The 26,899-nt window shown below is 48.7% G+C and overlaps 1 protein-coding gene across 1 annotated transcript in view; it reads left to right on the top strand.

Annotated features, from left to right (window-relative positions):
• Window positions 1–26,899, top strand: part of GRIK4 (glutamate ionotropic receptor kainate type subunit 4) — a 375,204-nt gene that overhangs the window by 322,826 nt on the left and 25,479 nt on the right. The window contains exons 13-18 of the mRNA XM_066365318.1: window positions 1,942–2,055; window positions 12,419–12,528; window positions 15,902–16,075; window positions 19,459–19,624; window positions 20,949–21,174; window positions 25,205–25,333. Coding sequence (XP_066221415.1) covers window positions 1,942–2,055; window positions 12,419–12,528; window positions 15,902–16,075; window positions 19,459–19,624; window positions 20,949–21,174; window positions 25,205–25,333 — 919 coding nt within the window. The remainder of the gene's footprint in view (window positions 1–1,941; window positions 2,056–12,418; window positions 12,529–15,901; window positions 16,076–19,458; window positions 19,625–20,948; window positions 21,175–25,204; window positions 25,334–26,899) is intronic.

Here is a 26,899-nt window from a genome sequence, read left to right as displayed (position 1 = left end):
CATACATACACACAGCACACACACAGCACATGACGCACCAGGAACATTGTGACACATACGGAGCCAGGCCAGGTTCCCTTTACGGGTCCTCCTCCTTTTTCTTCTCTGGCTCTTCTTTTCTTTCCGGTTTCCCAGCCCCCTAGGGATACACTACCAGACCTGCTCCCTCCAGAAGGTTTAGCACCTCCTGACCTTATTGGCTTCCCTTCCCTAACTGAAAATCTCCCTGCCTGGGGTCCCCGTTAGCTGCTGCCCTTAGCCTGACAGTTTCCTCCTCAGGGCTCGCTCTCCTCCAACACTCGATTCTGCTGATCGCCGCCATCCTCTTGAGCAAAACAGAGGCCAATTAAAACTAAGTTCTACTTCTTCAAGCCAGGAAAAGTGAAAGCGTGGGATTTTAGAGCTGGAAAGAGCTTACAGAGCATCTGGCTGAGCCCTGGCCTTTTACCGTGGAGGGAGCGGAGGCCCAGAGAGTGGAATAACTTGCCCAAGGTCTCAGGGAGTCTATGGCCCAGCTGTGAGGAGAGCCGGGTCTTCCGATGTCCTGTGTCCTGCCCTTTCCACTGGAGAGCATGGTGCAAGTGACCAGGGAGTGGGAGGGCTTGGATGAGCTGTCATTGTGCCCACACGTCCCTCAGCTACCCACGCCGGTGATTGCTAGCATTTTTATACTTCTAGCCCCCTTCCATTGTTAGTTGGGCTCCAAGGCACATTATCTCCTCATCTAAGACTGCTTTATTGCATAATGCCTTTTTTAAACTAAAGTGAACACATGTTTTTTGGAATAACCTGATCCCACAAGGTTGTTGCTGATACCCTGGGGCGCATTAAAGCCAAAGTAGATGATTACTGTTCTATACCCAGTCAGTTCAACATAAGAAACAACCACAAAACCTCCACAGTTTCTTTCAGCTTGTCACTTTCCTTTTCAGTCTGATCCCTGACTTCTCTACCCCCAACTTACTGTTGACTAGAGACAAAGGAAATAAGGACAGGTTGGTGGCAATGATTGGCAGTGTCCACACGAGGCAGCTTTTCTGTTTGGCCCCATTTGGGGATGTGTCTACTTGTGAACAGACAAAAATGCCCAGTCACACTTGGGGGCAAACACTCTCCCCGGGTCCCTGTCATTCTGCATGTGTCCCAGGAGAGGGTCCTTCTGGGATGCTATTCATTTCCAGCTTTGTCTCTGCATGGAATTGTGTGACCATGGTGTCATTGGTGGCCAACATGGATACACTTGTGAAAAGATTTCTGAGTTTCAATCGAAAGTGTGCCTCTGTGGAGAAAAGCTGAGTATAGGGAAGGAAACTTGAAGATAAGTTGTGGACTTTGGTTAATCGATTTGGACAACTTATATATTTTTAAAAATAATCAGATAAAGGACTGGATGCTGTGTGTACCTCTTATCAGTGTTGGTTTTTCTAACATTTTCTTCAATGTCTTTATTCCAACCAATTTTCTTTTTGCCTCTTCCTCCTCCCAAAATCTGGCCAGGGCCGGGCTGCCGATCTTTTATCAGCCGCACACGGTGCTAGTATTGCCCTGCTGGGCCTTGTGGTTGACTTAGCTCAGTGAATTTTTATTCAACAAATAATAAGTTGAATAAAAACACTACTCAATGTTGAGAATCCAGGAAACCTACCTACCAGTTTTTCCCATTGAAACCCCTACTCTAAGGCATTTGAGTCTGTCCCTGAACAGTCCATGGTGATCCCTCCTGCTTTTTTACTGACTTAGTATTGTGAGGGGGCTAACCTCAAATGAACATAGTGGTCATTCAGGACTTGGATATGCTGTCACTGCTTAGAGTCACTCCCACTGCACTGAAGCCAGAGCAGAGTAACATCTCCCCAGTAGCAATGGCCTCTGGTCACAAGTCCTGGTGCCCCCATCTCCTGTGGCCACCCCACTGATGGGCTTTTTCTCTGTCCCTTTCAGAAGGCAGATCTGGCCGTGGCGGGCCTCACCATTACTGCAGAGCGGGAGAAGGTGATTGATTTCTCGAAGCCATTCATGACCCTGGGAATTAGCATTCTTTACCGAGTTCATATGGTAAGCACGTATGTCATTAATCTTTTTTGCATGCAAACACCAAGTTATATGGTAATAAAGAATGAGTTGTGGAAATATTTAGATTTCAAGACTTCGAAGCAAATGTGCTGGGCTGTTATTTTCCCCCACCAGCTGCATGGATTTGCAAACGGGAAGGATGGGAAAGTCACACTTGTCGGCTTTCCTGTCAGAATTCCTTCTGCCTCATTGAATAGCGATGGCCAAGAGTGACTGTCCAACCCTTGGTGCATAGTGGCTGGGTGGGTGATTGGCCCTGTGGGTCACTCTGCTTCCTCCTAAGGGACAAGGCCCACAGCACAGATAAGTCATCCTAGCATTCTCCAAGACGTCACTGACTTAATCCCATCTCTGTTCACTCTGAGCTGTGTGTCTGGTGAGGGAATACAGCCTCCTTCCGTTATCTGTACTGTTGACTAAAGAGGAGGTAACTTAATGTCATTTGTCCCTGGCATGTCCCCTCTTCTGTATACTTTAAAAAAAAGGCTGTCCCTGGTTAGGTTGACTAGAATGGGTATCAAATGAGTTTGTGATAGCAGGTGAATGGACAGCAAAGGAGGGACATGACATCGAAGTACACTGGCTGGTGGGGGTGGGGCACGGGAGAGGAGCCCTGACTGCGCCTCAGACACGAAGCGGGCAGGCACTGCATGGCCAGCACTCAGTTTACTTTACCGAGATTTCCTACTAAGCTGGGAGAACCTTCCTCTCATCTCTTTATCCAAAAAGATAAAAAGTAGGTCAAGGAGATTACCTTGATAATGTGGGTGGCATTGTCGAATCGGTTGAACTCCTTTGGAGCAAAAGCAGGCCTCCTGAAAGAGAAGGAATTCTGCCTCAAGACAATCACATGGAAAAGATGCCCAAGGCCCTGCCCGCTTGGTTCAATAGTAGAGTGCCCACCCAGCATGTGTAGGTCCTGGGTTTGATTCCGGTCAGGACACATGGGAAAAGCAACCATCTGTTTCTCCACCACTCCCCCTCCCCTTTCACCCTCTCTCTTTCTTTACTTCCCACAGCCATGGTTCGATTGCTTTGAGCACATCGGCCTCAGGCCCTGAGGATGGCTCCATGTAGCCTCTGCCTCAGGCACTAAAAATAGCTCGATTGCAAGCATGGCCCCAAATGGGCAGAGCATTGGCCCCGGATGGGGGTTGTTGGGTGGATCCTGGTTGGGGTGCATGCAGGAGTCTGTTTCTCTATCTCCCCTCCTCTCACTTGGAAAAGGAAAGAAAAAGAAAAGGAAAAGCTGCCCAAGCCTCTAGCCTGCTAGCTTACCACACAGATTGGATTTACCAGCAACCACAATCACATAAGCTAATTCCTTAAATCTCTTTATACACATGCGTGCACACGCATGCACACACACACCCTTCTGCTTCTTTTTCTCTGGAGAACCCTAGCTGACATAGTTTCCCTGTCTGGTCAGGATTGCTCCCCTCTTCTAGCCTCCATACAGAGGCATGAGCGTGCCACACCAGCCACTCAGGTTGATTTCTAACAGGGGCTAAGCTAGGTCAAAATGGAGTGCTGGCACGAACAGCTCACACGAAGCAGAACTGACAGTTTTTGCATTTAGTCAACAAATATTCACTGAGTGCATTTTTCTGTGTGCAAGGCAGTTTGCTTAGAAGGCACACGGAAGTCAGCCAGAGAGAGAACAACTCTGAACCACCTAACCCAGTGGGACCTGGTGAGAACAGGTTGGAGATGTACTCTGCTGCATCTTAAGCCAAAGAGGCATCAGCAAGAAGAGCTAATGCCAAAGGATTACCTGGCAGAGTCCACCACAAGCGCCTAAAGACACAGTTACAAAGAAAAGCTGTCCTAATACAATAGTGTTAAGTTAATGAAATTAGAAGTCGAATACTGGGTGTTCATTATCTTGTGAGTTTTCTCCAGATGACATTTATCTGTGAGCAACAACATAACTAATTTTATTTGTAATCGTTAAGGACCCAGAATTTCTTAGTCTTGTGTCTATGAGGTCACCTATGTCATGAGTGATTATTAGCAAAAAGCAACCAAACCTATGTGCAAAAGTAAAAATAATCCCCAGGTGTAAATGCCTAGTGAAGATTTACTGCAAAACCCTCCAAAATAATAAGGGATGACAGGTATGTCTCTGAAGTCTAAAGATAACCAGAAACCATTTGTGAATTTCCAGCAATCTAAGATTTTCTAGGCTTTTTCATGCATGTGGATCATCAAGAGTGTATTATGGGATACTTTCCTTCTTCCCAGGCTTGGAGTAGAAACTCTGTGTTCAGGTAGAAATAAGGACCCAAATCAGAAGAATGTTTTTCTCTTTTTTCCACTTATACTCTTCCTGCCACTCAGAGGCTGGCTAGGGACTCTGGCTTTGGTGTTTGTTACTCTTGACCCCTCCCACTTTTAAAAACGCTCTGTTCCTAGAATTTAAATCATTGTTTTCTTCTGCTGTTACTCCTGCCTCTCTGATTATTGCCTTCTCCATCATTATTTATGCTGGCTCTCTCTCTCTCTCTCTCTCTCTCAATTGTCTGTGGCCCTTTGTTGTTTTCACTCTACTTACTCCCTGTCTGGGTAATCTCACCCACCCCCAAACCTGCACATCGAACCTGGGCTGCTTCCCTGGGTTCTGGTAGCCTATTTCTAACACATTGCTAGACATGTCCACCTGAGTGTCGCTCAGGCACCTCAAACAGTGTCCCCACTGCATTCGGTACATTTCTCCTTCCTCCCTTCTGCCCCATATCGGATCATGGCCCCTGCATCCAGTTACCTAATCTGCCCTTCACTTTTATTATTTCACATGTTCAGTGGGTCAACTCCCTCCTAAATGGCAAAAGTAGGTTTACAGTTGTTCATATGGAAAAAGAGATCAGATTATGATTATTACACAAAAAAGAATAAACACTGTGTTTCATGTATTCACAACTGAAAACCTACTTTGCCCACCCCTATACTGTCCCTACTCCATCTGCCTTGGTCCAGGTTTTTCTCTCTAACCTGAACTGCTGGCATTCCAGTGGTCTGCATCCTCCTTGAGGACAGAGCGTTTCTTCCTCATTCCTGTGTCCCCAGCAGAGGGCCACCGTCATGAGCGTGCATGAAGAAGTGCTAGAATGAAAATCATGGACTCAGGAGTCAGACTGCCTGGGTTTATTCCCAAATCTGACACTTACTAACTGCATGTCACATGTTTCTCACGTTTCTTCATTTGTAAATAGATTGTCATGCAAATTTAAAGTGGATACATATATATATAATACATACATAATACATAATGACAGTACTTGACACATGCACAATGCAGCTGTGATATTTATATAATAAATGTATGTGAATTGCTCCCCACTGCAGTCCATCTTCTATTCATACTGCAGCTTGAGAGTTGTGTTTAAATTTTTATTTATTTATTTTTACAAATGTCATCATTTCAGCCTTTTACTTAAAATCATTCACTGGCTACCCATCACTTACAAGAAAAGGTACAGCCTGCTTAGCATGGAGAATGAAGACCATCTCTCCTGTCTTGTTTCTAGTTCTTCCCCTGTGGGTCCCTTCACCCCACAGTGCTGAGTGTGTTTTTATCCTGTCAGTCTCTCCTGCCTCCTTCTCTAGGTTCATACTCATCTTCTTGTCTCTCAACCATCTAACAAACTCTTCCTTAGTTTTTAATACCCAGTTCAAATGGCACCTGCTCTTCAATGTGACTCCACTAGATGGAGTTGATTGCTTTTTTCTCTAAGCTTCTACCCTCTGCTATACCTCTATAACAGCATTTATATGTTGCATTATCTCTTTATTTGGTTCTCTCTCTATATATATATATAAATCCTAGTGGGAGATGCATTGAGGAAAAAGTGCCCTCTTGTGAGACCGTGCATTTTTATGGTATGACTTTTGGTATGGAAAATGTGGTCATTCCAACGTGCACTGTGTACTTGGTAACTAAGGAAGAAAGGAAGAGAAGGAGGTAGGTGCCCTGTGAGCCTGTGGACAGTGAATGCCACTTTCCTTTGTGGCTCATGGTTGGGCAGCTCTGAGCTCCACGAGCTTGATTTTTGTTAAGATTCGTGACCTAAATAAATTTTTTTCTGGACTTTACCACATTAATCTTGAGAACGAAAAGGGGTGGGGGACAAGTGTTGCAGGCAGCCCACATGCGTCTTCTGCTCAGGCCTGGTCATGCCTGCCATCTGAACTCACTGCCCTTGCTCTGTCTGATGCCTACATAAGGCCACACACTGTACACCCATGTGAGAAGGCAGCGGAGTCCCTGGGCGGAGACACAGAGAACCCAGCCTTTAGAATCTGGGGCATCCTCAGTACTCCAAATATGGAAGTCAAATGACAAGATAGCTGAGGTTCAAGACTTTTTTGATGTCTTTGGCATACAAACTTATGTCTTCTTATCGAGAAGTTGAGCATTTCATATAGCAGTAAAACCTCCAGGATGTTTTGCAGTCCGGGACTTTATGGTACTGGTGCATCGCATAAACTCTCAAATAGCTGTGTGAATTGAGGGGAGAAGTGCATAGAAACACAAAAGACATTTGTATTTGACATTGGAGTATATAATTTAGTTTTCTCTCTCTTTTTTTCTGCAACAGCAATTTGCCTAATGATGTTGTGCTCAAACTAATATTAGAGTAGGTTTGTATTCCTCAAGCACACCCTGACCATTGTAGCAAGGCACCATCTGAGTGTGCTGGAAACCAAACTAGCAGTCAAAATTTGCCTCATATGATCCCCAAATGGATAATCATGTTTAAAAAAGTCAGCATTGACCTATTCAAGGCGGTTGGGTGTGTGTCCGGAATAGTAGCATGTTGACTGGCATCTGTCAGGTGGCTCCTTATTTATGAAGCACTTTTGCATATGGCCTCTGGCTCAATGCAGCAATGCCCCAAGGCAGGCAGTATGAGTCCCATTTTACATGAGTGGCTTCTGAGGCTGGCCGTGGCTAGTGGTGCAATGGAAGCGAGGAAAGGAGTGCAATGGTGGAGGTCACACTGCACCCAAATTTTCTGTCTCCAAATCCATATGCTCCCGACTTCCTATCTGTATGGTATAGTCGGTGTATTTCTCTGTGTCAAGGCCATGTATTAAGTGATCTTTCAAGATCTTTTCTATTCTAAGGATACTCTCTAGGACCCCATATCAGGTCCCAAACCAGTCAGAGCATTAAAGACTCCCTTTAGAATGTGAGTTTACTATTCTTCCTCTTTAATGTCTGGTTCTGTCTTTGATTAACAAATGGAAAAGGTTCACATTCTCTTCTTTTTCTCTTCTCAGCTATTGGCTAGAGTTAACCCTTTTAGGAAAAGTAAACAAACAAACAAAAACAGTGATTAAAAATGAGAAAGACATTAATGCCAACATTAAATTAAGTGCCCGGCATTTTTGCTGGATGTATTACCTCTTTCTCAAGAAGGTCTGGTTGCATTTCAGAAAGACTGTGGAGGAAAATGGAGACCAATGTGAAGTAAACCAGTGGTTCATTTCTAGTATTGCTTAATATTCTGCTACAAGAAAACAGAAAATGAATAGAGATTTAGTCCTTACAACTAAGGAACATGATAGCCTTATGGTGGAGATATGGCTTCCTGAATCATTTTAATATTGATTATTTGTTGAGTGCTTCTCTCAAGCTGAAAGCATTTTGTCAACATTAGTTTAGTAATTCGCACATTCCCCCTTCATGTTGATTGTGATGTTATATTTATTCTATGGAAAAGAAAAATAGCACCCGGAGAAGTTGAGTGGTTTGCCTGGGATCGTTCAGCGAGACAAGGTCCGTGCCAGGGTTTGAATTTAGGTCTCCTCACAGCAGATTTCCAACAAACAGAGTGAAAATAGATACGCTGCATCTGGATTATATATAGACAACAAACCCATCTGGGTGTTTTATGGACGAGGACTTAATTGCTTACTGTTATTTTTTCCTTTTTGAAGTCAGAAGTGAGTAGTGTATGCTAACTCAAAATATCATCAAGACAATTCACGGCAGACATACCGCGGGAGACCATCCATGGGTTCCCGGGTTGAGACAAGAAGAAATCATGTTCTTCTGCCTCTCCCAGAAGGAGTAATGGAGACTGTTGTCTTACTCAAGAGTGTTTTATTGACCACTGACCACTGCTGGGAATTGAAGGGTACTTCTCTGTAAATTGCCCTTTAGTTCCAAAGGGCAAAGCCACGTGGAGAAGGTGTCAAGCCTTTGTCATTGGCTCTACTGGGGAGGGCTGGAGGATAGGGAAGGAAGAAAACTGGATGTAGGGAAATGGTGAGTAGGGTGCACAGCCCTTACACAAGCGCAAGAGAACCCGTTGCAAACACATTTGACCCACTCTCTCTGTCTGGAAAGGCGGAGGGAAGACTGAGTTTCACAGGTGGGAATCGCTGGCTTCTAAGAGCCATCCTTCCAGAAGAGAGCCTGCTTTTGCCCTGATGGCTTCCCTGGGGAGCCCTGGGGAATCCTATGATTCATATGTTATAACCCACAGAAACTCCAGGAGTTGTGGAAAATGACTGTAACCAGATGGCATTCTCCCTAAGCATCTTCAGCATCTGTCACTGCAGGATAGAAAATAGTATTTCTTGTCCATTGAGGGAGCATCAACTTAAAATAGGTTTCCTTCCTTGTCACACACCACCTCCCTCCTCCCTGTTCATTCCTAATTACCATTAGACAGAGGGGGCACACAAACATATGTAGCCCTTCCTATGTGTCATTGACTTCCCAAAACAACCCCACGGGGTAGGTTTTATTACTATCCCCATGTACAAAAGGAAACAGAGGCCCAGGGAAGTTGAGTAACGTGGCCAGTGTTGCACAGTTTGTAAGTGGTAAAGCCAGGATTCAGTGCTGGGCAGTCCGGCTCCAGAGCCCGTGTTCCATCCAGTCGCTGCTTGTCCTGCGTTACCCGCCTCTTATGCATTTGGCTCCAGACTCGGGGGAAGCAGTTGCGTTCTTACTAGAATGTCATTTCTTCCAGTACACATAGAATGAAGTATCGGTGAATTAATATATTTATATTTTTTAAGGATAAGAGGAATTTTCTACGTACAAAGGGAGATCAGTACCACTTCATAGTCCATGGGCAGCTCCACTGCTAGCGTTCAAGAACCTCACCATGCTGGGATTGGCCAGTGGGGACCAGCCCTTTGGGTCCCTGCCACCATCAGACAGCGGCATCAAGGATGCTGGCTCTCATGTGCTCAGTCTGAAGCACAGTAAACCATCAAGGGAAGTAGTTCTAATTCTGGTGCCATCTAATTCTTAATCCCACCTGCGGGGCTTGACCTATCCTAAAGATTCAGGGCACTGACTATCTATAACCAGTCATCTACCTTTATCAGAAGGAGCCGTCCCAACTTGCAGTCAACAGAGAGGTGTACTAATCAGTATAAATGCCTACAGATACAACAGAGTCACAAGAAATAATGATGGCTAGAAATAAGTACATAATGTTTAAGAGTACTTTAAGGGGATGAGATGGAGTAGGTTGGGACCCTGCTGGCATTGGGAGAAGGTGTAGAATCAGTTAGGGACATTATTGGAGCAAGTTGCCAAGATGAAAAGGAGATGTGGTACAGCTGCCATTTGAATGGCGGACAACGTGGCACCCATGGCACAGCCTGCCAGAGGAGCACCAGGGACACTGAAGCCACCACCAGTGATTTCAGCCAGGCACTTAACCTCTCCGGGTCAACACCCACTCTGGGCTCTTCCATCGGTCAATATGGAGACCTGGGTACTGAAATCCAGAGAACATCGTGTGGCACTTTGGGCTCTTCAGAAGAAAAGTGTCACCATCATCTATCTTTTGGGTTCAGGACAATCTATTATTTGGAAGAAATGCCTATGGCATGTGACATCTGATTTGCTCCAAACACCAGTAACTCAATGTCTCAGGAAGGAAGCAATCTAAAACATCCCCATAGGAAAAAAAAATGGTCGTCCTTCAGAGCCTCGCAAGTAACATCCTTCTCTTTGGCACCCCAGAAACTGCTTGGGCTGTGCCCAAGCCAAGCCTGTGTGAGCTCAGACCCAAATCTCAAATGACTGCCCATTCTTTGCTCTCTGGTTGGCGTCAGTCAATCACAAGTGGAATCAGATGTTGTCTTGCCAGTGTGACTGATCTGTTTTTAGCGGAGCGGTGTTTATATCTTGATCGTTCTTATTTGTGGGATGTTCTGTGTGTTATAACCTGAGTCTCTAGGAATTTTTCCCATGGCTGTGCATCACTCCTTATCACCCATAACCAAATACGGCGGCTCTAAACAGCGCTGTCGTTTTCCTCTGTTTCACTCGCTGTGATATAATCAGGTATAGATTTCTGACATTGAGCATGTAATGGGGTTTCAGATTCAGAAAGCAACAATGAAAGATATTTTCGTAGATAGGTCTCAATTGAGAGTAAAGTAATCGGGACTGACAGGCACGTAGACGTCACGTATGTTTGCCCAGAGAAAGGCCGGGGTAGAGGAGGGCCCAGGCGGTGGCCCAAGCAGGGGTGCAGGCACGGTCAGCTCCTGTGCCCGCTGGACTCTGTCTTCCTCTGTCTGCCGTTGGCTCTCAGCATGATGATGGAGACATGGCCGGCCCCGTCGTGAAAATGAACCCCAGTGTAAAAATGACAGATCTTTCTCAAATATAACTGGACATTTGTTCAACCTTCTTTGGGGTTTGTTTTTTCAATTACAATTTACATTCAATATTATTTTGTACTATTTTCAGGCGTACAGCATCGTGACCAATTGTGTACTTCACAAAGTGTTTCCTTTGATATTTCAGGAACCCACCTGGCACCATTCGTAGTTACTACAGTGTCACTGACTGTGTTCCCTCTGCTGTCCTTGACACCCGTCCCTGGTTTGTAACTGCCAGTCAGTGCTTCCCAATCCCTTCACCTTTTCCTCCTCGCCCCCATCGCTCCTCCCAACAACAGCCATGTCTGTTCTCTGTATCTGTGACTCTGTTTCTGTTTTTTGTTTGTCAGGTTTGTCCTTTAGATTCTCGTGTTAAGTGAAATCATATGGTATTTGTCTGTCTCCGTCTTAAAAAATGATATACCTTAATATTGACAGTAGCTTGTGCCATGACTGATATAATCTTGAACTTAGAAGTTTACCTGTTCATAGAACCCCTGATTTTCTTTCCTATCAATGGACTTCTTCGATTTCTGGAATCATAAAATAATATTATTTTTAATTTAGAACCCCTCGTCCAGTGGTTTCATAGTCAGTGGAAGCAGCCAGCCTGGTGTGAGACCACGGTAGCCGTGGGAACCGGAAGGAGCGGGCCCCGCCCAGAGCGAGCACCACCACTCGGCTCCAGCCAGTTAAGAGTACAGGCCCAGTGTTACCAGATGGATGCATTTAAAACAAACAAAAAAGCCAGACATCTGGATTTTTAAATGAAAATTTCCGATCCTTTCGTGTTGGCAACTAATCAAAATGAGGAACCACTGCAGGGTAAACAAACAAGTTGTTTGCAGGCTGCATGTGGTCTGTCAGCCACGCGTATGTCCCCTTTGGTCTGGTCCAGCTCCGGCCAGGCTGGAGAGGGCTGTGGACAGGCCCAGGACCTCACAGCCAAAGACTGGCGGCGGATTACTGGACTCCAGCCTCCACACTCCCTCTCACTGTCCTGAGCTTTCCCTGAGGGCTCCAGCCTTTGACTCCATGCCTCTGGCCAAGCACCTCCTGGGGCTGGGGACAAACCCTGTCTTCCCCACAGCACCACAGTCCCAGCCCTGGGCTTCGTGCCAGAAAACAGGCCTGTGAGTCCCAGCTCTTTCCGTCCTAGCTGGGCGATCTGGCTACATCTCTCGACAATCCTGGTCCCTGGCGTCTTCTCTAAAAAATGAAAACAATAATCAGTACCTCACAGCACGGGTTTGAGGCTTACACGGGACCGCCCCGCAAAGGGAAAACCAAGGACGCCTGCAGTACGGCGTCCTCACTAGAATGGCGTGAGTGTCCGAGGGGGTGCTGCCGTCCTGCTCCAGCGGCGCCGACCCGACAGCTCGGAGCCGCTGCTGGGGCCACGCGCGCTGCCGCTGGAGGACACGGAGCAGTAGGCAAGGGGCGCTGCGGGCTGTCCTTGCTCAAAGCCAGCTTCACCCCAGGAGGGGAGTGGCCTGGGCTGAGATTGGGGCTGGGAGGTGTTTCGGAGCAGCTCCTCTACACTTTCACTGCCAGTGTCGTTCAAACCAGCCGGCCAGAATGCATGACAGGTGCCAACCGGGGCCAGACCAGCGCTCACCGCCCCACTGTCCTCCCCTGCCTCGTCCAAGAGCCACTCTGACTGAACGTGTACAGTGAATCTTGTTTTTGTCTCCATTTCCAGGGACGCAAACCCGGCTATTTCTCCTTCCTGGACCCATTTTCTCCGGGCGTCTGGCTCTTCATGCTTCTTGCCTACCTGGCCGTCAGTTGCATCCTCTTCCTAGTGGCTCGGTACACTCTTCTCCCCGTCCCTTTCCTCACACTGCCACCTTGTGTCCACCTCTGGGAACTGGCTGCGAGGGGTGGGGAGAGGGAGCCGGCCTCAGTGCCAAACTAGAGGGAGGGGGGGAGAGTCAGAACCTGAACCACTCTCTGCCCAGTTGTCGACCTCGCACGATCCATGTACACACACACTCCCTGCCGTGCACAATGCCAGCAGGTGAGCTTGTCCGAATTTGTTTATGCACCCCTCCCGCTTCCCCTCCCCCTCCCCAGTCTCCAGCCTCCTGCTTATATAGGAGCATTGGGAGAAAGGAGGGGAGGAGGCGGAAGGGCAAGAAGATTACTCTGAGTAAGCACTCTGCATCCAACCGCTCTGGCATCCGTCTTTGCCAGGCTCTGCCGCAGAGTGCTGAATGGTAAGAAACGAGAATGGGGGACCAGAGGCCGAGGTGGCAGGGCCTGGCCCTTCCCCAGCCAGAGCTGCTGGTGAAAACACAGCTGCCTTGTTGAATGGAAACCATGATGGGGGCAGACAGCAGGAAGGCAGGATGGAGAGAGGCATTTGCAAGTTGTGTTAAGACAAATGGTCCAGATCAAGGAATGGGAAGAATAAGCCCTCACCCCTCTCCCTATACGCCCAAGACTCCCCCTTGGCCTAAAGGAAAACTCAAGGAGCCTCCCATGGCTGAGGCCACCCTGGGATGTGCACAGAGAGGGCTGTTCTGTCCTGGGCTAAGGGCCATTGGGCCGGCCTGGCTTCAGGAGACAACTTACTATCCAGAAGCGGAACAGGTGTCGTGGCTCATCAGCCACAGCCTCGGATTCCTGCTCCTTGCGAAGGGCTCAGCTCAGCATGCTGGGGGACAGGAGTGCTGAATGTGGGGTTAGAGACCTGCTCAGAATGGCGGCTAGACTCTGTTCCAGCTGTCTGGTCAGCAGCCTCCTGGCCTGGGGCCACAGTGACACGGCCAGATGACTATGTAGTGTATGTTCCTCCTCTGTGGGGGGAGGTTTCCCTGAGAGCAGGTCTCTTCCTTGGCCCCAGGGGAGTGTGTGCTTTCTCCAGTTAGAAAACAGGGCCCCAAGGGACACAGGGTGCCTAACCCTGGAGCAGTTCCCAGTCTGCCTGCGGGGTGTTGTGTCACCCAGTCTGGGCTTCTTCCAGTGGAGAGTAAAGCCCCATTCAGGAAGTCATCTGGGCCTAACAGAGAAAGACCTTATATACAACCTGGTGGTCTTCAAAGACTGCTGTGTGTGCTGTCCAGATGCCACCCATCCCCGGGGCCTGCAGTCATCGCCACCGTGTCTATTGTCAGTGACAACAGGCAAGTGGTGTGGGAACAGGCCTGCTGTCTGACACCTCCCCTCTCCAGGTGACTGCGCTGTCTGCTCCTTTCAGAAAGTGCCCACCGGAAGCCGGCTTTGCTGCTCCTGAATTTACTGTTGGCCCTTCGATTGACCCCTCCCTGTATCTAGCATACCCACACGCCTGCTTCACCATGCCCACCAGAGCCTGAACTTCTCAACCAGCCCCAGGGGCTGAACCGCCCCTCTTTCTTCCCTCCTACACATGCACACACCACCCCCTAGGATCCAAAATTAACAAGAAAATTAACCAAAAAAGTATTCAAGATCTGATCATATAGCCCATGCACGCGTGTGTGTATGCACACATATTTTACATATATTATCGTATATTACATATCAAATATATATAATAATGTATGCATAATATCTGAGCCAAGGATGACCTGACCTTAGTAGTGGTTTTCAAACAGGCTCCATGAAGAGGCTGGGCAGTCAGCTCTGGGCCTCTCCAGCTGTCCTCATTCTGACCAGCTCCACTTTTATCTCTTATATATTGTACTTCTGGGGAAGCTTTTAGAAGGAAAAAAAGTACTTGAAAACTGCTGATCTCAGGCAGCTATTCCCAAGCCAGCAGATTCCAGAGTCACTCAGGGAACGTTTGAACATTTGGATTTCCAGGTCTAATCTTCTCAGAGTCTCTAAGGGATGGGCCTGGGAATCTGAACGTGGGAAGCTTGCCGCAGAGGAAGGGCCCACAGGTTTGGGATCCACCAAGGGTGAGTGCAGGCCAGCTCCACAGGCTACCGGGGGAAGGGGCCCGTCCAGGACAGGGGGCCAGTGATGACACACTGGCAGCGAATCCAGAAACAATCAGCAGTGATGGGAAGGGGGCCAGCGCTGTAAGACACCCAGTGAAGATTAGGCTGAATGAAGGCACGGGGAGGTGGGTAAGATAACACCCTGTGAATACGCAGCCCCGCCCTGCCGGCACACACCCCTCTGCAGTTCTCTCATGGAAGCTGGAGGCTTTTCCCCCCAACATCCCCGCCCCCCAAGCTGGAAGGCTTTACGTGGCAGACAGGCTGGGGCTGTTGAACAGAGGGAATGTGTCTGTCTGCAGGAAGAACGGGGATTCTAGACATCAGAGGTGTTATTCAGGAAGGCCAGCAGGAGGCTGAGAAGTACAGTGGCAGGGGGTGCTGCTCACTTCCCAGGAGGCAGAGAGCTCAGAGGGGCCCTTCTCAACCCTGTGTGCTCATTGTATTCACCTGGGGAGTCCTAAAAATACTGATGCCCAGGTTCTACCTGGATAAATTAAACCAGAACCTCTGGGAGCGGGATTATAATCATTGGCAGCTTTTATAATTTCTCAGGTGAGTCCAAAACACAGGCAGGACAGAGAACCATGGCCCGAGGGACCGTCCAGGCCAGTTTCTCAAAATGTGGCCCTTGGATCAGTGGTATCAACATCACCTAGGAACTTGCAGATTCTCAAGCCTCAGCCAGACTTACTGAATCAGACATTTTGAGGGTGGGGCCCGGCAGTCTATGTTTTAACCAGTCTTCTTGGTGATGCTGATGCTGGTTAATGTTTGAGAATCACTGCTATAGGGTGAGAGTTTTCAGACTGGCTCCGTGGGCCCTAGGATTCCTCTGTGACTACCTAAAGGGACTGGGGTGTCAGGACAATCAACTTCCCAGCCTCCCACCTGCTGCGCACTCCCAGCTTCCAGCCGTGGGCTCCGTTTGCATCTGTTGTGTACATTAGAGTTCCACATCAGAACTTATTCTGAAAAGGTAAAAAAAAAAAAAAAAGTTTCTACTATTGAAGAGGTTTGAAAACTGCCATCATAGTCTAACCTCCTCATTTTTTGGTTGGAAAACTGCAAGTCCAGCAAGAGGAAGTGGCTCGCCCAAGGTCACAAGGCCAGTGACTGTGTACAGACATGAGGCTAGAAAGTAGAAAGGAGAGCCCCCACCCCACCCCACCCCACCCCACCGCCAGCTCTTCCTGGCACACTTTCTTCCACGCCCACTCTCCACGGCACTGCTAGCTGTTCTTTCTCTCCCACAGGTTGACCCCTTATGAGTGGTACAGCCCCCACTCGTGTGCCCAGGGCCAGTGCAACCTCCTGGTGAACCAGTACTCCCTTGGCAACAGCCTCTGGTTTCCGGTCGGGGGCTTCATGCAGCAGGGCTCCACCATCGCGCCTCGAGCCTTATCTACTCGCTGTGTCAGTGGCGTCTGGTAAGATCCGGGCAGTGAAGGGGCAGAACCAGATGGGGCAGGGGCACACAGGGGGTCCTTGGACAAGCCCTGATGTGGTTGTACACTGCAGCTTCCGGTGGGCAGGACCCTCAGCTCCCCTGTAGGAGAGCCTGTCCCTCTGCCTCTCAATAACGACCAGCTGGGAGCCAACCTGCATTCTGCCAGCTCAGAAGGTCTGGGTTCCTGGGTGGGCCGCTTTGTGCCATCTTATCCCCTTCCCCTTTCTGCGCCTTAGAGATCTGCCTGCAGCTGGGGTGGGAGGGGGGCGAGGCAGGAAAGGAGATGGAATGAGAAAGCAGCCTTAGAGGCCCACAGCAAAGCAGTTCTGACTTTCAGACCTGAAAATGGCCCGAGGTTGAGTGGATGGGCCGGCAAAGGAATATGCAGATATATGCAAATATGAGCCTGTGGCAGGAAGTCCCTGAAGGAGGAATCCAAGCCCAGCTGCCATATCACACCCCCTCTACCAGCTTGCTTTCCCTCTCCACCTGGCCCTGGGGGCTTGCCAGACCTATCCACCCCAGCAGAGGTGGGAGAATGTGAATTCTCAGCCACTCAGAGTTAGACAGGACCTTGGGGAGCAAGTTGACAGCAGGCAGTCCAACCTCGAGTCTGCAGGCAGTCGGCCAGCTTCCACCTGAAACTGCCTTCTCCTCCTGGCTTATCCAGGGCAGAAAGAACACGGTCAGATGATTCCCGGTGCGGCAGAGCTCTTCTGAGAACTTGAAAGTGCTCCCTAAATGTATAGACTAATAATTGCTATTAGACCATTATAGGAGGAAATGAAATATGGATATACCTAGAAAGGCAAGTCTGCAGAGTACAAATTTCTCATTTTCACTTCAAAGTCCCCTTGTGGGTTTGGCTGTCACAACGGATAGACCTTGCTTCTGGCTTCCCTTCCAGTCTGTGTAAGACCAAGGAAAGGGGAAAGTGGTGTTCCTACTGTGGGACACCTGAGCTGGGGACCGCGGGTCATCTGAACAGTCATCGGTGGGGATGTGAAAATACAGCCAGGACGGTGGCCCCTTTGCAGCAGGGCTTTCTGTTTCCCCTGATTACTGATAAATACACTAGGATTTGCAACATGTGGACAAAGTGCTCGCCTAGTATCACGTCACAGCCAGAAACCCAGTAGATCGACATGGAGAACTGGGCTTTACGTTGCCTGGAAGAAGGAATGATCCTGGCAGGGACAGTCCCAGAGTGCCCTAGGGATTCAGAGAATCTGGGCAAAGCCATGGAGACAAGCAGAATTCAGTGGGAGATTTGGATCTCTTTTACCCTGGGTTTTTCCTGAGCAGCGCTGCCTGCCTGATCCAGCAGCAGCTCCCCACCGCAGAGAGCTGCTCTGCCCTGCAGGTGCTCTGCCCTGCACACTGCACGCTGTAAACAGCTGGCCCGTGGCTCAGCAACTCTGCTCCAGAGCCCCAACCCTGAGCCATGCTAACCCTTGGCCTCTTGGAGTTCTTGGTTATTACATCAGGGCCTCGGTTCAGTCAGCTCCCTGGAGGAGTGAGAGGTCAGGAGACAGCCATCATAACCAACCTTCGCTTCCTCGCCCAGAGCAAGTGACAAAAAATACCACGGTGTTGACAAGGATGCCAATTTTACAACTGATAATGCTCCTTTCAGACAGGGCCAGGCTTCCCAAGCCCTCCAGAGAACACGGGCATGATCTGCTTTCTCAGCAGAGGCCATAGGCTTGCACTGAGCTACTTACAGTGTCCGACCCCTTCCCTTGTGGCCTATGGTATGAACAGCCACATGGCGCCCTAGGCTGGAGCAGAATGTGGTCCTGAGGGCTGAGGGGGCCCCCTAGCCAACTCTGAGGTGATAGTCACACCCAGGGCTCCTTGACCCACAGCACCAGTCAATGTCGCCTAGCAGTTTCAGAATGGTCACCTTCACCGGGGGTCACTCACACCCACCCCCAGACTCCTCTGGGGCATGGTCATGGGAAACAACTTCCGACAGAGTGTAAAAGCTCAGACAGGAACAGAGAAAGCAGAGCTTGAGTAGAGAAGGTCTGGCTTTACAGACCACAAATAGGGAAGATGGCCAAATGACTCTCACCCCATATTCAAGATGAGGCTCTGTCTGTACATGGCCTCTTTATATCTCACATTCATCTAGTTGTTCACAGATTAGCGGTTATCATGGGCACGTCTTGTTCGATCTCACAAACCTCAGAGACAAGCAGAGCAGGCATCGCCACCCCTGTTTGTGAAACATGCACACAAGTTCGGAGGACATGCGTGGCCTCCCCCCACGATCTCACCACTGGAACGGGAGAAAGACGCAGTGAAAACCAGATTCCCTTGCTGGTAGCCTGGCACCAGTATCTGGTGGTCTGGCATGTCAGTGCACCCATCTAGTTGTTGGGTGACTCTGCAGGAGCCCCGGACAGGGTGGTAAAGAGGGCAGCCCAGCTTCCTGCTCCGGCCAATCTACCTGCATGCTGCCAGCGCTGAATCCTGCGGCAAACCCTGTGCCTTCGCTGGCGGTGTCTTCAGAACGCCTAAAGCCTCATTAATTCAGACTCCACTAATTCAGTATGTGTGATTGTGCTCTAAACAAATGGATTGGGTGCAGATCCATACCGCTTGTTTAAACTACTTCAGTGAACAAATTGGTTTTAAGGGCTTTAGCATGTATGCTGCCTGAGTTGCAAAATTACTCTAATTTTAAATGAGTTCGATTTATCCAATGAAACAACCTTCTGTTTTGAAATAGCCTGAGCATTGTAAGAGTGTTTTCTACTTCCAGCTTCTGGGTGGTTCAGAAGTGCCTGTCAACAGCCTTAAAGAATTTCTGCTCTAAACAATTTGTGGAGCTGGTTTTAATATAGGAATGTATCCTGTGTGTTCCTTGCAAGTTACTACTTTGCTTCTCTGAGCCTCCGCTTCCTCTTCTGTTGCCTCTCTGAGCTGTAAGGAGCCCGTGGGGTCGTGCTGGTGGCTCATGGCAGGTGCTCGGTGCATGGCTCATCCAAAGGTCAGCTGTGTCATGAGGAGACAGCTGCCGCTCTGAACAGAGTCCCAGAGCTTACACCCTTCGCTCATTCTCTAGTTCATTTCTTGGCCTCTGAAGCTGTCTCATCTGCATGGACACAGCTCTATTGAGTAACAACCCCAAAATCACCTCCTTTGGGAAATAAGGGGAAAAAAGAAAACCTGTCTTCTCTAGGCAGCCTTCCCAAAGGCTGTTCATGGACATTTCGTCATTTCTCTTCCCCCACTAAGCAGAGAGCTGCTTTCGAAGCGGGACACCTGGCCTCTCCTAAGTTGCAGCAGGAGGTGGGGGCTGGGACTCCCGGGAGTGCTCCTGGTAATGGTGACTTCCGGTCACTTCCTCCATAGGTGGGCATTCACGCTGATCATCATCTCATCCTACACGGCCAACCTGGCGGCCTTCCTGACAGTGCAGCGCATGGACGTGCCCATCGAGTCCGTGGACGACCTGGCGGACCAGACCACCATTGAGTACGGCACGATTCACGGAGGCTCCAGCATGACCTTCTTCCAAGTAAACCCGTTTGTTTACTCGCCAACACTGGGAATTGGGCAGAGCAAAGCTGAGCTGTCTGTCCACTGGAGATAAAAACATCTCTCTTCACCCCACGATCTCCTCTGAACATCTTGTTTGGAGGTTCACACAGGGTTCATTTTTCCACAAAATACCCCTGGAACAAGGTCCCCAAAGCACTTTGGGTTAATGTCAGCCTGTCCCAAAGCATTGAACATGGACAATGAGTGGTAGTTAAGATGATTTTAGGGACGATCTGGCAGAACTATTTTTCAGTTGCAATAGTTTTATATTTATTTTAGTGTGTATTAGAAAAAAAAATATGCCATGAATCTAATCTGTGCTGTTATTTATGCTACTGTATAAAATGAGGCTAAAGTATATAGTTAACATTTTTTTCTTAGTTAAATGTCATAGGTAATGCTTAGACAAAGCAAGATCAGGATAAGGTGTGAACGACTCAAGTGTAAGAAGCACTAGATTAAAGGAACTGGTTTTATTGATCTCAGACTAGATCAGGACACTAATGGCTTCTTTGAAGTTCCCTAGCAAGGCTCAGGAGCAGGCCCTGCCATGGTGATGTGCTAACCGGCAGGCGAAGTGACTCACCACCCAGACTGGCAGAGCCGGACCAGACAGAGAAGTAGTTCTCACATGCTTCAGGGTCTCTAGGGAAGTAGATTTCCCCTGGCGTTAATAGGCGCCCAGCCGACCAAGTTCATTTTCACATGCAGCAAGTTCAAGACCTTCCTTGTTCTGTTTGCCATCCAAGTCTCAGTGCCCGTTGACAGAGAGACCAGTGATGACACCACACAAACACAGGATTTGGATAGACCCCCTCCCAGAATTTTCCCAGTCTTGTTATTATTTGTTATTTGTGACTGATGATTAGTTGTGAGTTGGCAGAGCAGAGCTGGCACTGTCCCAGCAGGTGACATCTCTTTAGAAGTCCTGAGTGAGCCCGAGTTCACTGCCCCCAGCCTGAAAGACAATGACCGAACAGGGCCCTGGCCATGGAGGACTGCTCTAGGGCAGATAAGGCTAAATCAGCCATCAAACTGTCAGACAGAGAGGTCACAGCGCCTTAGGACCCTGCGTCTTCTTTGTCCTCTGGGAAAGGTATCAAAGGCACACAACTGCCTCCTCCTGCCAGTGGCACTTGAAAGATATGAGGGAAAGCAAAAAAGTTTTTAAACTATGTATAATCAAGGAGCTGAGTAGCAGAAGGGCCAGTATTTTAAGGTCCACGTGGATTCCCTCCCCTTTTAAACTAACATCGTCCTTTTTCTTTCCCCGACTTTTCTTCCTTGCGTTCTTTCCCCAGAATTCCCGCTACCAGACCTACCAGCGCATGTGGAATTACATGTATTCCAAGCAGCCGAGCGTGTTTGTGAAGAGCACGGAGGAGGGCATCGCCCGGGTGTTGAATTCCAACTACGCTTTCCTCCTGGAGTCCACCATGAATGAGTACTATCGGCAGCGAAACTGCAACCTCACTCAGATTGGGGGCCTGCTGGACACCAAGGGCTATGGGATTGGCATGCCAGTCGGTATGCAGGAGAGGAACAGCCTCCGTGGGTAGCTTCCTCCAGGCAGAGTCAGAGTAGCTAGAACCACTGAATGCAGCATTGAACTCAACAACCCCTGTTTCTAAGAACCAGTTTAACAGGGACTGTAGGTGGGCATTGTTGAGATTTTTTAAATAGAGCAAACCGACATCCTTCCACTAATCAATGATCACTTTCCCACCCTTAATTATTAAAGGGCTAATTGATTCGTTATTAGCTGATTAATTGCTAACGGACATGTTGATGTCCTTGGTGGGTTCTTGAAGCCTTTTGTTTTCCCCTCTCCTGCTTCCTGCCCTTTGGCCATTTCTTTGCTGATTATAGGCAGTGGAAAGGAGAAGGAAAAGATGGTATCACTCTTAGGAATGAATTTTGCTCTTCATGTCCCTGGTGAAAGTTTTACTGCAAAAGAAGACTGACATGTTTAGATGAGATAGATGACTTTCAGGTCATTTGTGGGTTTCATTGATGCACCTGTTCTGAGTCGGCGGACGAGGGAATGGGAGGCGGGTAAGGCTCTGGCCTTCAGCTTGCTGACTGTGTGCCATCTGGTTTGGTATAAGAGGGTAGAGATGCTTGGCTTCCAGAAGGTTACCCCAGCTGTGCTTTCTAAAGGATATTTGTGGTTTGGGCTTTCCTCTGCTTATAGTACCTCTCCCAGAAGGTGAGGGGGAGCACTCTTACTGCTTGTTGGCATTTTGGAGGGGATCTGAAATGCTCCCCAGGTGATTTGGACATAAACTCTTCTCCACACACCACTGAGAGCCACATTGCATAGGGCTGACATCATCCAAGGCTATCTTTGTACAAGGTAGCAGGGGAAGAAGCAGGAATTGAGGCCATCAGAAATTGACATACAGTATGTGCATCTTTGCTGTTACCTTACACATCCCTTCTTTACCCAACTCAGAACTCTGTAAATTATTAGCTTCACTTAGACCTGTGAAGTCTGAAGATCCTAAGTTTGAAGTCAGGCAGCCCTGGACTGCACCCTGGTTCCTGGCTGTGGGACTCTGTTTAGGTTATTTAACCTCTCTGAGTCTCTGTTACCTTATTTGTAAAATTAGGTTTCTGATACTTACTTTATAGGATTATTGTGAGGGTTAAAGCTAATAATCTAGCCAGGTGCCTTACCATAGTGTCTCATACTTAGTCTGTTTTGGGAACATTGGTGCCTCTCCATCTTTTCCATAGTTCCCTATGTCATTTGATAAAAACAGATACTGTCTTAAAGACTGATCGGAAACCCAGCCAGCGAACACAGATAATAATGTGTTTCATCCTTGAACTCTAACTTCTGACACTAGCAGTGCTGTAAGTACAGGAATCGCTCAAGTTACTCACAAACCCATAGACCCTCCACTAACCATCATATTTTATTGAGGCCCATTAATATTACAGATTATAGGCCCCTTGGAGAAATTTATTGGCTGACATTTTGTTTCAAGATCGTGGAGTGAACCACAAAAGGAACTTAAGGTGCACCTTGATAATACTCTCGCAATAAAACAAATTCAACTCAAATGTCAAATGCTTCAAAAGTTATCGTGGCACAAACCGATAGAGAGTTGACATAAGGCAGACTGAGTCTGGAAATGGTCATCAATAACCAAGGAAACAGGGAGAGGAATGTATTTGTTCTGTATCTGACATGATGCTGTTTTCACATGTGCTGTGCTGTCTGTGTAATCTTCCCACCTGAGAGGCAGACATGGTCCCTCCCCTTCTAGGGGATAGAACTGAGATTCAGAGCTGATGGAGTTACATGCCCAAGGTCAAAGAACAAGTAGAGAAGCAAGCTGGGCTCGATCCTAGGATACTTGTCTCCAAATTCAGTACTTCGCTCACCAGACTGTGCCAGTGGGTCCTACTAGCTGGAAAGGAGAGGATAGGCAGGCAGGTGAGCTGTGGGCTAGTCTGGGCTCTCAGATCAGGCTGGAAGAGCATTACACATCCACTGTGTGATGGATTCAGGCCCAGCTGTTGTGTCCAGGAAAGACCAGCACATGTGTTGTTCTTAAGCTGGAGGGAAAGGCACTAGTATAGAATAAGCAATGTGATTGGACCCAAGAGAAATATGAGAAACAGAACTTGGAGTGCCATGGAGAATTCATCAGATGGATTAGAAGCTAAGTGGGCAAACAGAGAGCAAGAGGAATAATCCTTTCATGGGAACCCTGGTGTGCTGTTGAGGTTTGGTTGAAAATGCCTTATAAACTGCTTGAAATGCCTTTGCTGGGCTGGACAGTTGTCTTTAAACCTGGAATGCTCATTGGTCTCCCACTTGACACCACTGTTAGATCAAGTAGCTGTTCCCTGCGGGTGTGGATTAAGTAGCTGCTGTTCGTGAGGTGGTATGGATGTGCTCCTGGATCCGTTACATGGGCACCCTTGGTGCTGCGGGCTTGGGGAGTGCATGCTGTCATAAACTGTTACGTATAGTAGGGAAGGCTCTATTTGTAGAGTCATGAGCTGTCAGAGTCCAAAGAGATCTGAGAGCTGATCTAGTTCCTTGCCCATCAAAGTGCAGCTGCAGCCATCACCTTGGAGTTTTTCTGTTTTGTTTTGTTTTTATGTGAGAGGCAGGGAGGCAGAGACAGACTCCTGCATGTGGCCCAACTGGGATCCACCTGGCAAGCCCCTACCAAGTGATGCTTTGCCCTGCTGGGCCTTAACTCTGTTGCTCAGCAACCGACCTATTTTAGTGCCTGAGGAGGAGGCCATGGAGCCATCCTCAGCACCTGGGGCCAACTTTGCTTGAACCATTCGAGCCATGGCTGTGGGAAGGGAAGAGAAGGGGGTAGAGGGGGGGTAGAAGCAGATGGGTGCTTCTCCTGTGTGCCCTGACTGGGAATCGAACCCAGGACTTCCACATGCCAGGCTGATGCTCTCCACTGAGCCAACGGGCCAGGGACACCTTGGAGTGTAATAGAAATGCAGACCCACTGAATCAGGGTCAGCAGGTCAACAAGATATAATTCCTATTGAAGTATGAGAGCACTAATCTACTTGTTCCAACCTTCTGCCTGGACTTTTCACCATAGCCTTTCTCCCTGGGATATCTGTCTACATCCGGCCTTCACAGAGCTTGGGCGAGAAAAAGGCTGCTTAGTTGATTCCAGCCTCTTGGCAGTTTTTTCTTAATGATATCAGACCTCAGCCTGTGCTGGGGCATTGAGCTTCCCCCGGTTTCATGTAAGCCTGTTTCTGTGATTACACCTAAATTCCAGGATCAAAGCTCCTTGACCCTGTTCCAGAGAATTCTAAAACAGAATTGCACTGAACAGAAGCCTTCTATCTGCGGAGGGAGAGAGGAGCAGTGTGAACAGGGTGATGGACGAGCGGCTGGGTTCTGGGGCACTCGGCGGGCAGGTGTGAAGGCTGGGGACAGCTGGGAACCGGTTCTCCGCACAGATGGAGAAGGGGAACCTCCGCCGCTCTCTTGGGTGGCACTCTCTCTTTGGTGGCTGCTCTGGGTAAAAAAAAAAGAAAAAAGAAAAAAGAAAAAAAAATGTCAGGTATAATATAGAGAGAGTTATAAGTGCCTGAGAAATTAATTTAAATAAAGGAGAACACAGACAAATGCTCAGCTGAGAGCTCCTCGTCCTGGAGGCAGATGGGGAGCTTTGCAACTGGCTTCCTGCCTGTCAGTTAACCTGGATAGAAAGTGGTGGCATCTTGGTGGGGAGGGAGAGTGCCACCACTACCTAGAAAGCTGTCACTTGACCCACACCGGGGTCTTGGCCAGGGGACCTGCTGGCCAGCGGAGAGGAGAGTAGAAATGCCTGCGTGCCCTGCGTGAAGCCAGAGCCCCATTTCTGCACAAAAGTCCTCAGACACAGCACAGGGGAGAGCAGGGGCCCGGGAAGCCAATCGCCTGTCACTTTATCCCCCTCCCCCAAGGTTAAGCGGGCAGATTGGCCAGGAGATTTCCCTGGAAAGGGAGCAGAGTGATGCATACCTAAGACGGCGCTCACATCCTGTGTTCTGGGCTCTTCTGTGACCCCTACAGGCTCGGTTTTCCGGGACGAGTTTGACCTGGCTATTCTCCAGCTGCAGGAGAACAACCGCCTGGAAATTCTGAAGCGGAAATGGTGGGAAGGGGGTAAGTGCCCCAAGGAGGAAGACCACAGAGCCAAAGGTAAGGATGCTCAGGCCCTTCCCCTCCTGCCCTGGATGACCAGTGCAGCCTGTCTGGTGTATGAACCCCAGCAGATGACTTCTCGGGCATATTGAGAACACGTCCTGGAAGGAAGCCAGGGCAGGCTGGGACTGGCTGTGGGTCAGTCTCATCTCAGGGTTTGACATATTGCTGGTATCCGGGGGCGACCTGGCTCGCACATGCTAGACACCCCACCTCCACCATGCCTCCCGAACCCGCCACCTCTCACCCCAGCACCTCCGTTTCCACCCTGGCTCGGCCCCACCCCCTCTGAACTGGACAGCTGAAATAGCCTTTCTCCTTTTCCCAGTCTTGCTCCTCAACGATGTAGTCTTCACCAGGAGCGATTGTTTTGAAGATGTGAACGAGACTGCAGCATTCGTCTGCACAAACCTTCCAGAATTAAATTCAAGCTTTCTGTAGCCTCACATCCCTATCTGACCCGCTTCTCTCTCAACTTTCCCGGTTTCTTTCTGTCCCCAAGCCACCCAGGCTGCTGCCACCTCTGAGTCTGCACATTTGACTCCTCCTCCTGGCCTCCCTAAGGCAACTCCCTCTGAGAGGTCTCCACCCCCACCCCCACCCTGTGAAGCTCTCCCCATCACCTGGACCTTGCTTTATTTCTGTCCAGACTTCATCGCTATCTGATGTTATATTTCCCATTTATTGATTGATTGATTGGTTGATTCCCACCTCCTCTACTACAATGTCAGTTTTCATGAGGGCAGAATCTGCCTTCTTCTCAGGGCTGTCCATAGGGTCTGGCATGTGGGTGTTTTATTGAAAGAAAGGAAGGAAGGAGGGGAAGGGAAAAAAGGGGAAGGGAAGGGGAGGGAAGGGAAGGGAAGAAAAGAAAAGAAGGAAAGAAAAAGAGTGAATGTTAAATTAGGCTGAATAGAAAGCAGATACTGACTAACATGTGTATTAAGGATCCCTGAGCACCCTGGATTTTTTTTTAGGGCAGACACATATCCTGGTTTGCCCAGAATAGTCCCAGGTCACACCTGTTATAGATCGGTTAATTCCTATTGGTTATTCTTAGAACACTTCTCGTTCTCAAAATGGCCTAGTTCAAATATAAATCATATAGCTCGCCCTCGTAATCTACTGCAGCCGTGCCAAAATATGTAACAAATTCGCCTATCCATTCTCTCTGCATGGAAGGCCGTGGAGGAGTGAAGTGAATAATAACGCCACGCCACGTGTTGCCTCTCTGCTCTGCAGGAAACGTAGTGAATGAGTGACTGTGTTTCTCAGTATCTCTAGCCTGCAAGGGGAGATCTCAAGAAGGGGGACCTATGTGGGCGAGCCCTTTGTCATTTAGGAAAAATGCTGCCCCTCCCATCCCGGGAACCTAGTGAGGCCACACACGTCTGGGCTTTCCACTCCCCAAAGGTCAAGTGAGGAGGACTCTAACTCTGCGAAAATAAATGGGAGAGGCACAGAGAAAAGTGTCAGGAAACTTTTGTGGGCTGGGTAACATGAATTATGTGTTGATGATGCCCAAAACCTGAGTAGGTAGGGAGGATAATGCTGGTGATAAGC

This window comes from Saccopteryx leptura, chromosome 2 (genome assembly GCF_036850995.1).
Source record: "Saccopteryx leptura isolate mSacLep1 chromosome 2, mSacLep1_pri_phased_curated, whole genome shotgun sequence".
Taxonomy (NCBI): Eukaryota; Metazoa; Chordata; class Mammalia; order Chiroptera; family Emballonuridae; genus Saccopteryx; species Saccopteryx leptura.
Note: the sequence above shows the minus strand (reverse complement) of the source record. Positions and strands in the feature narration are given on the sequence as shown.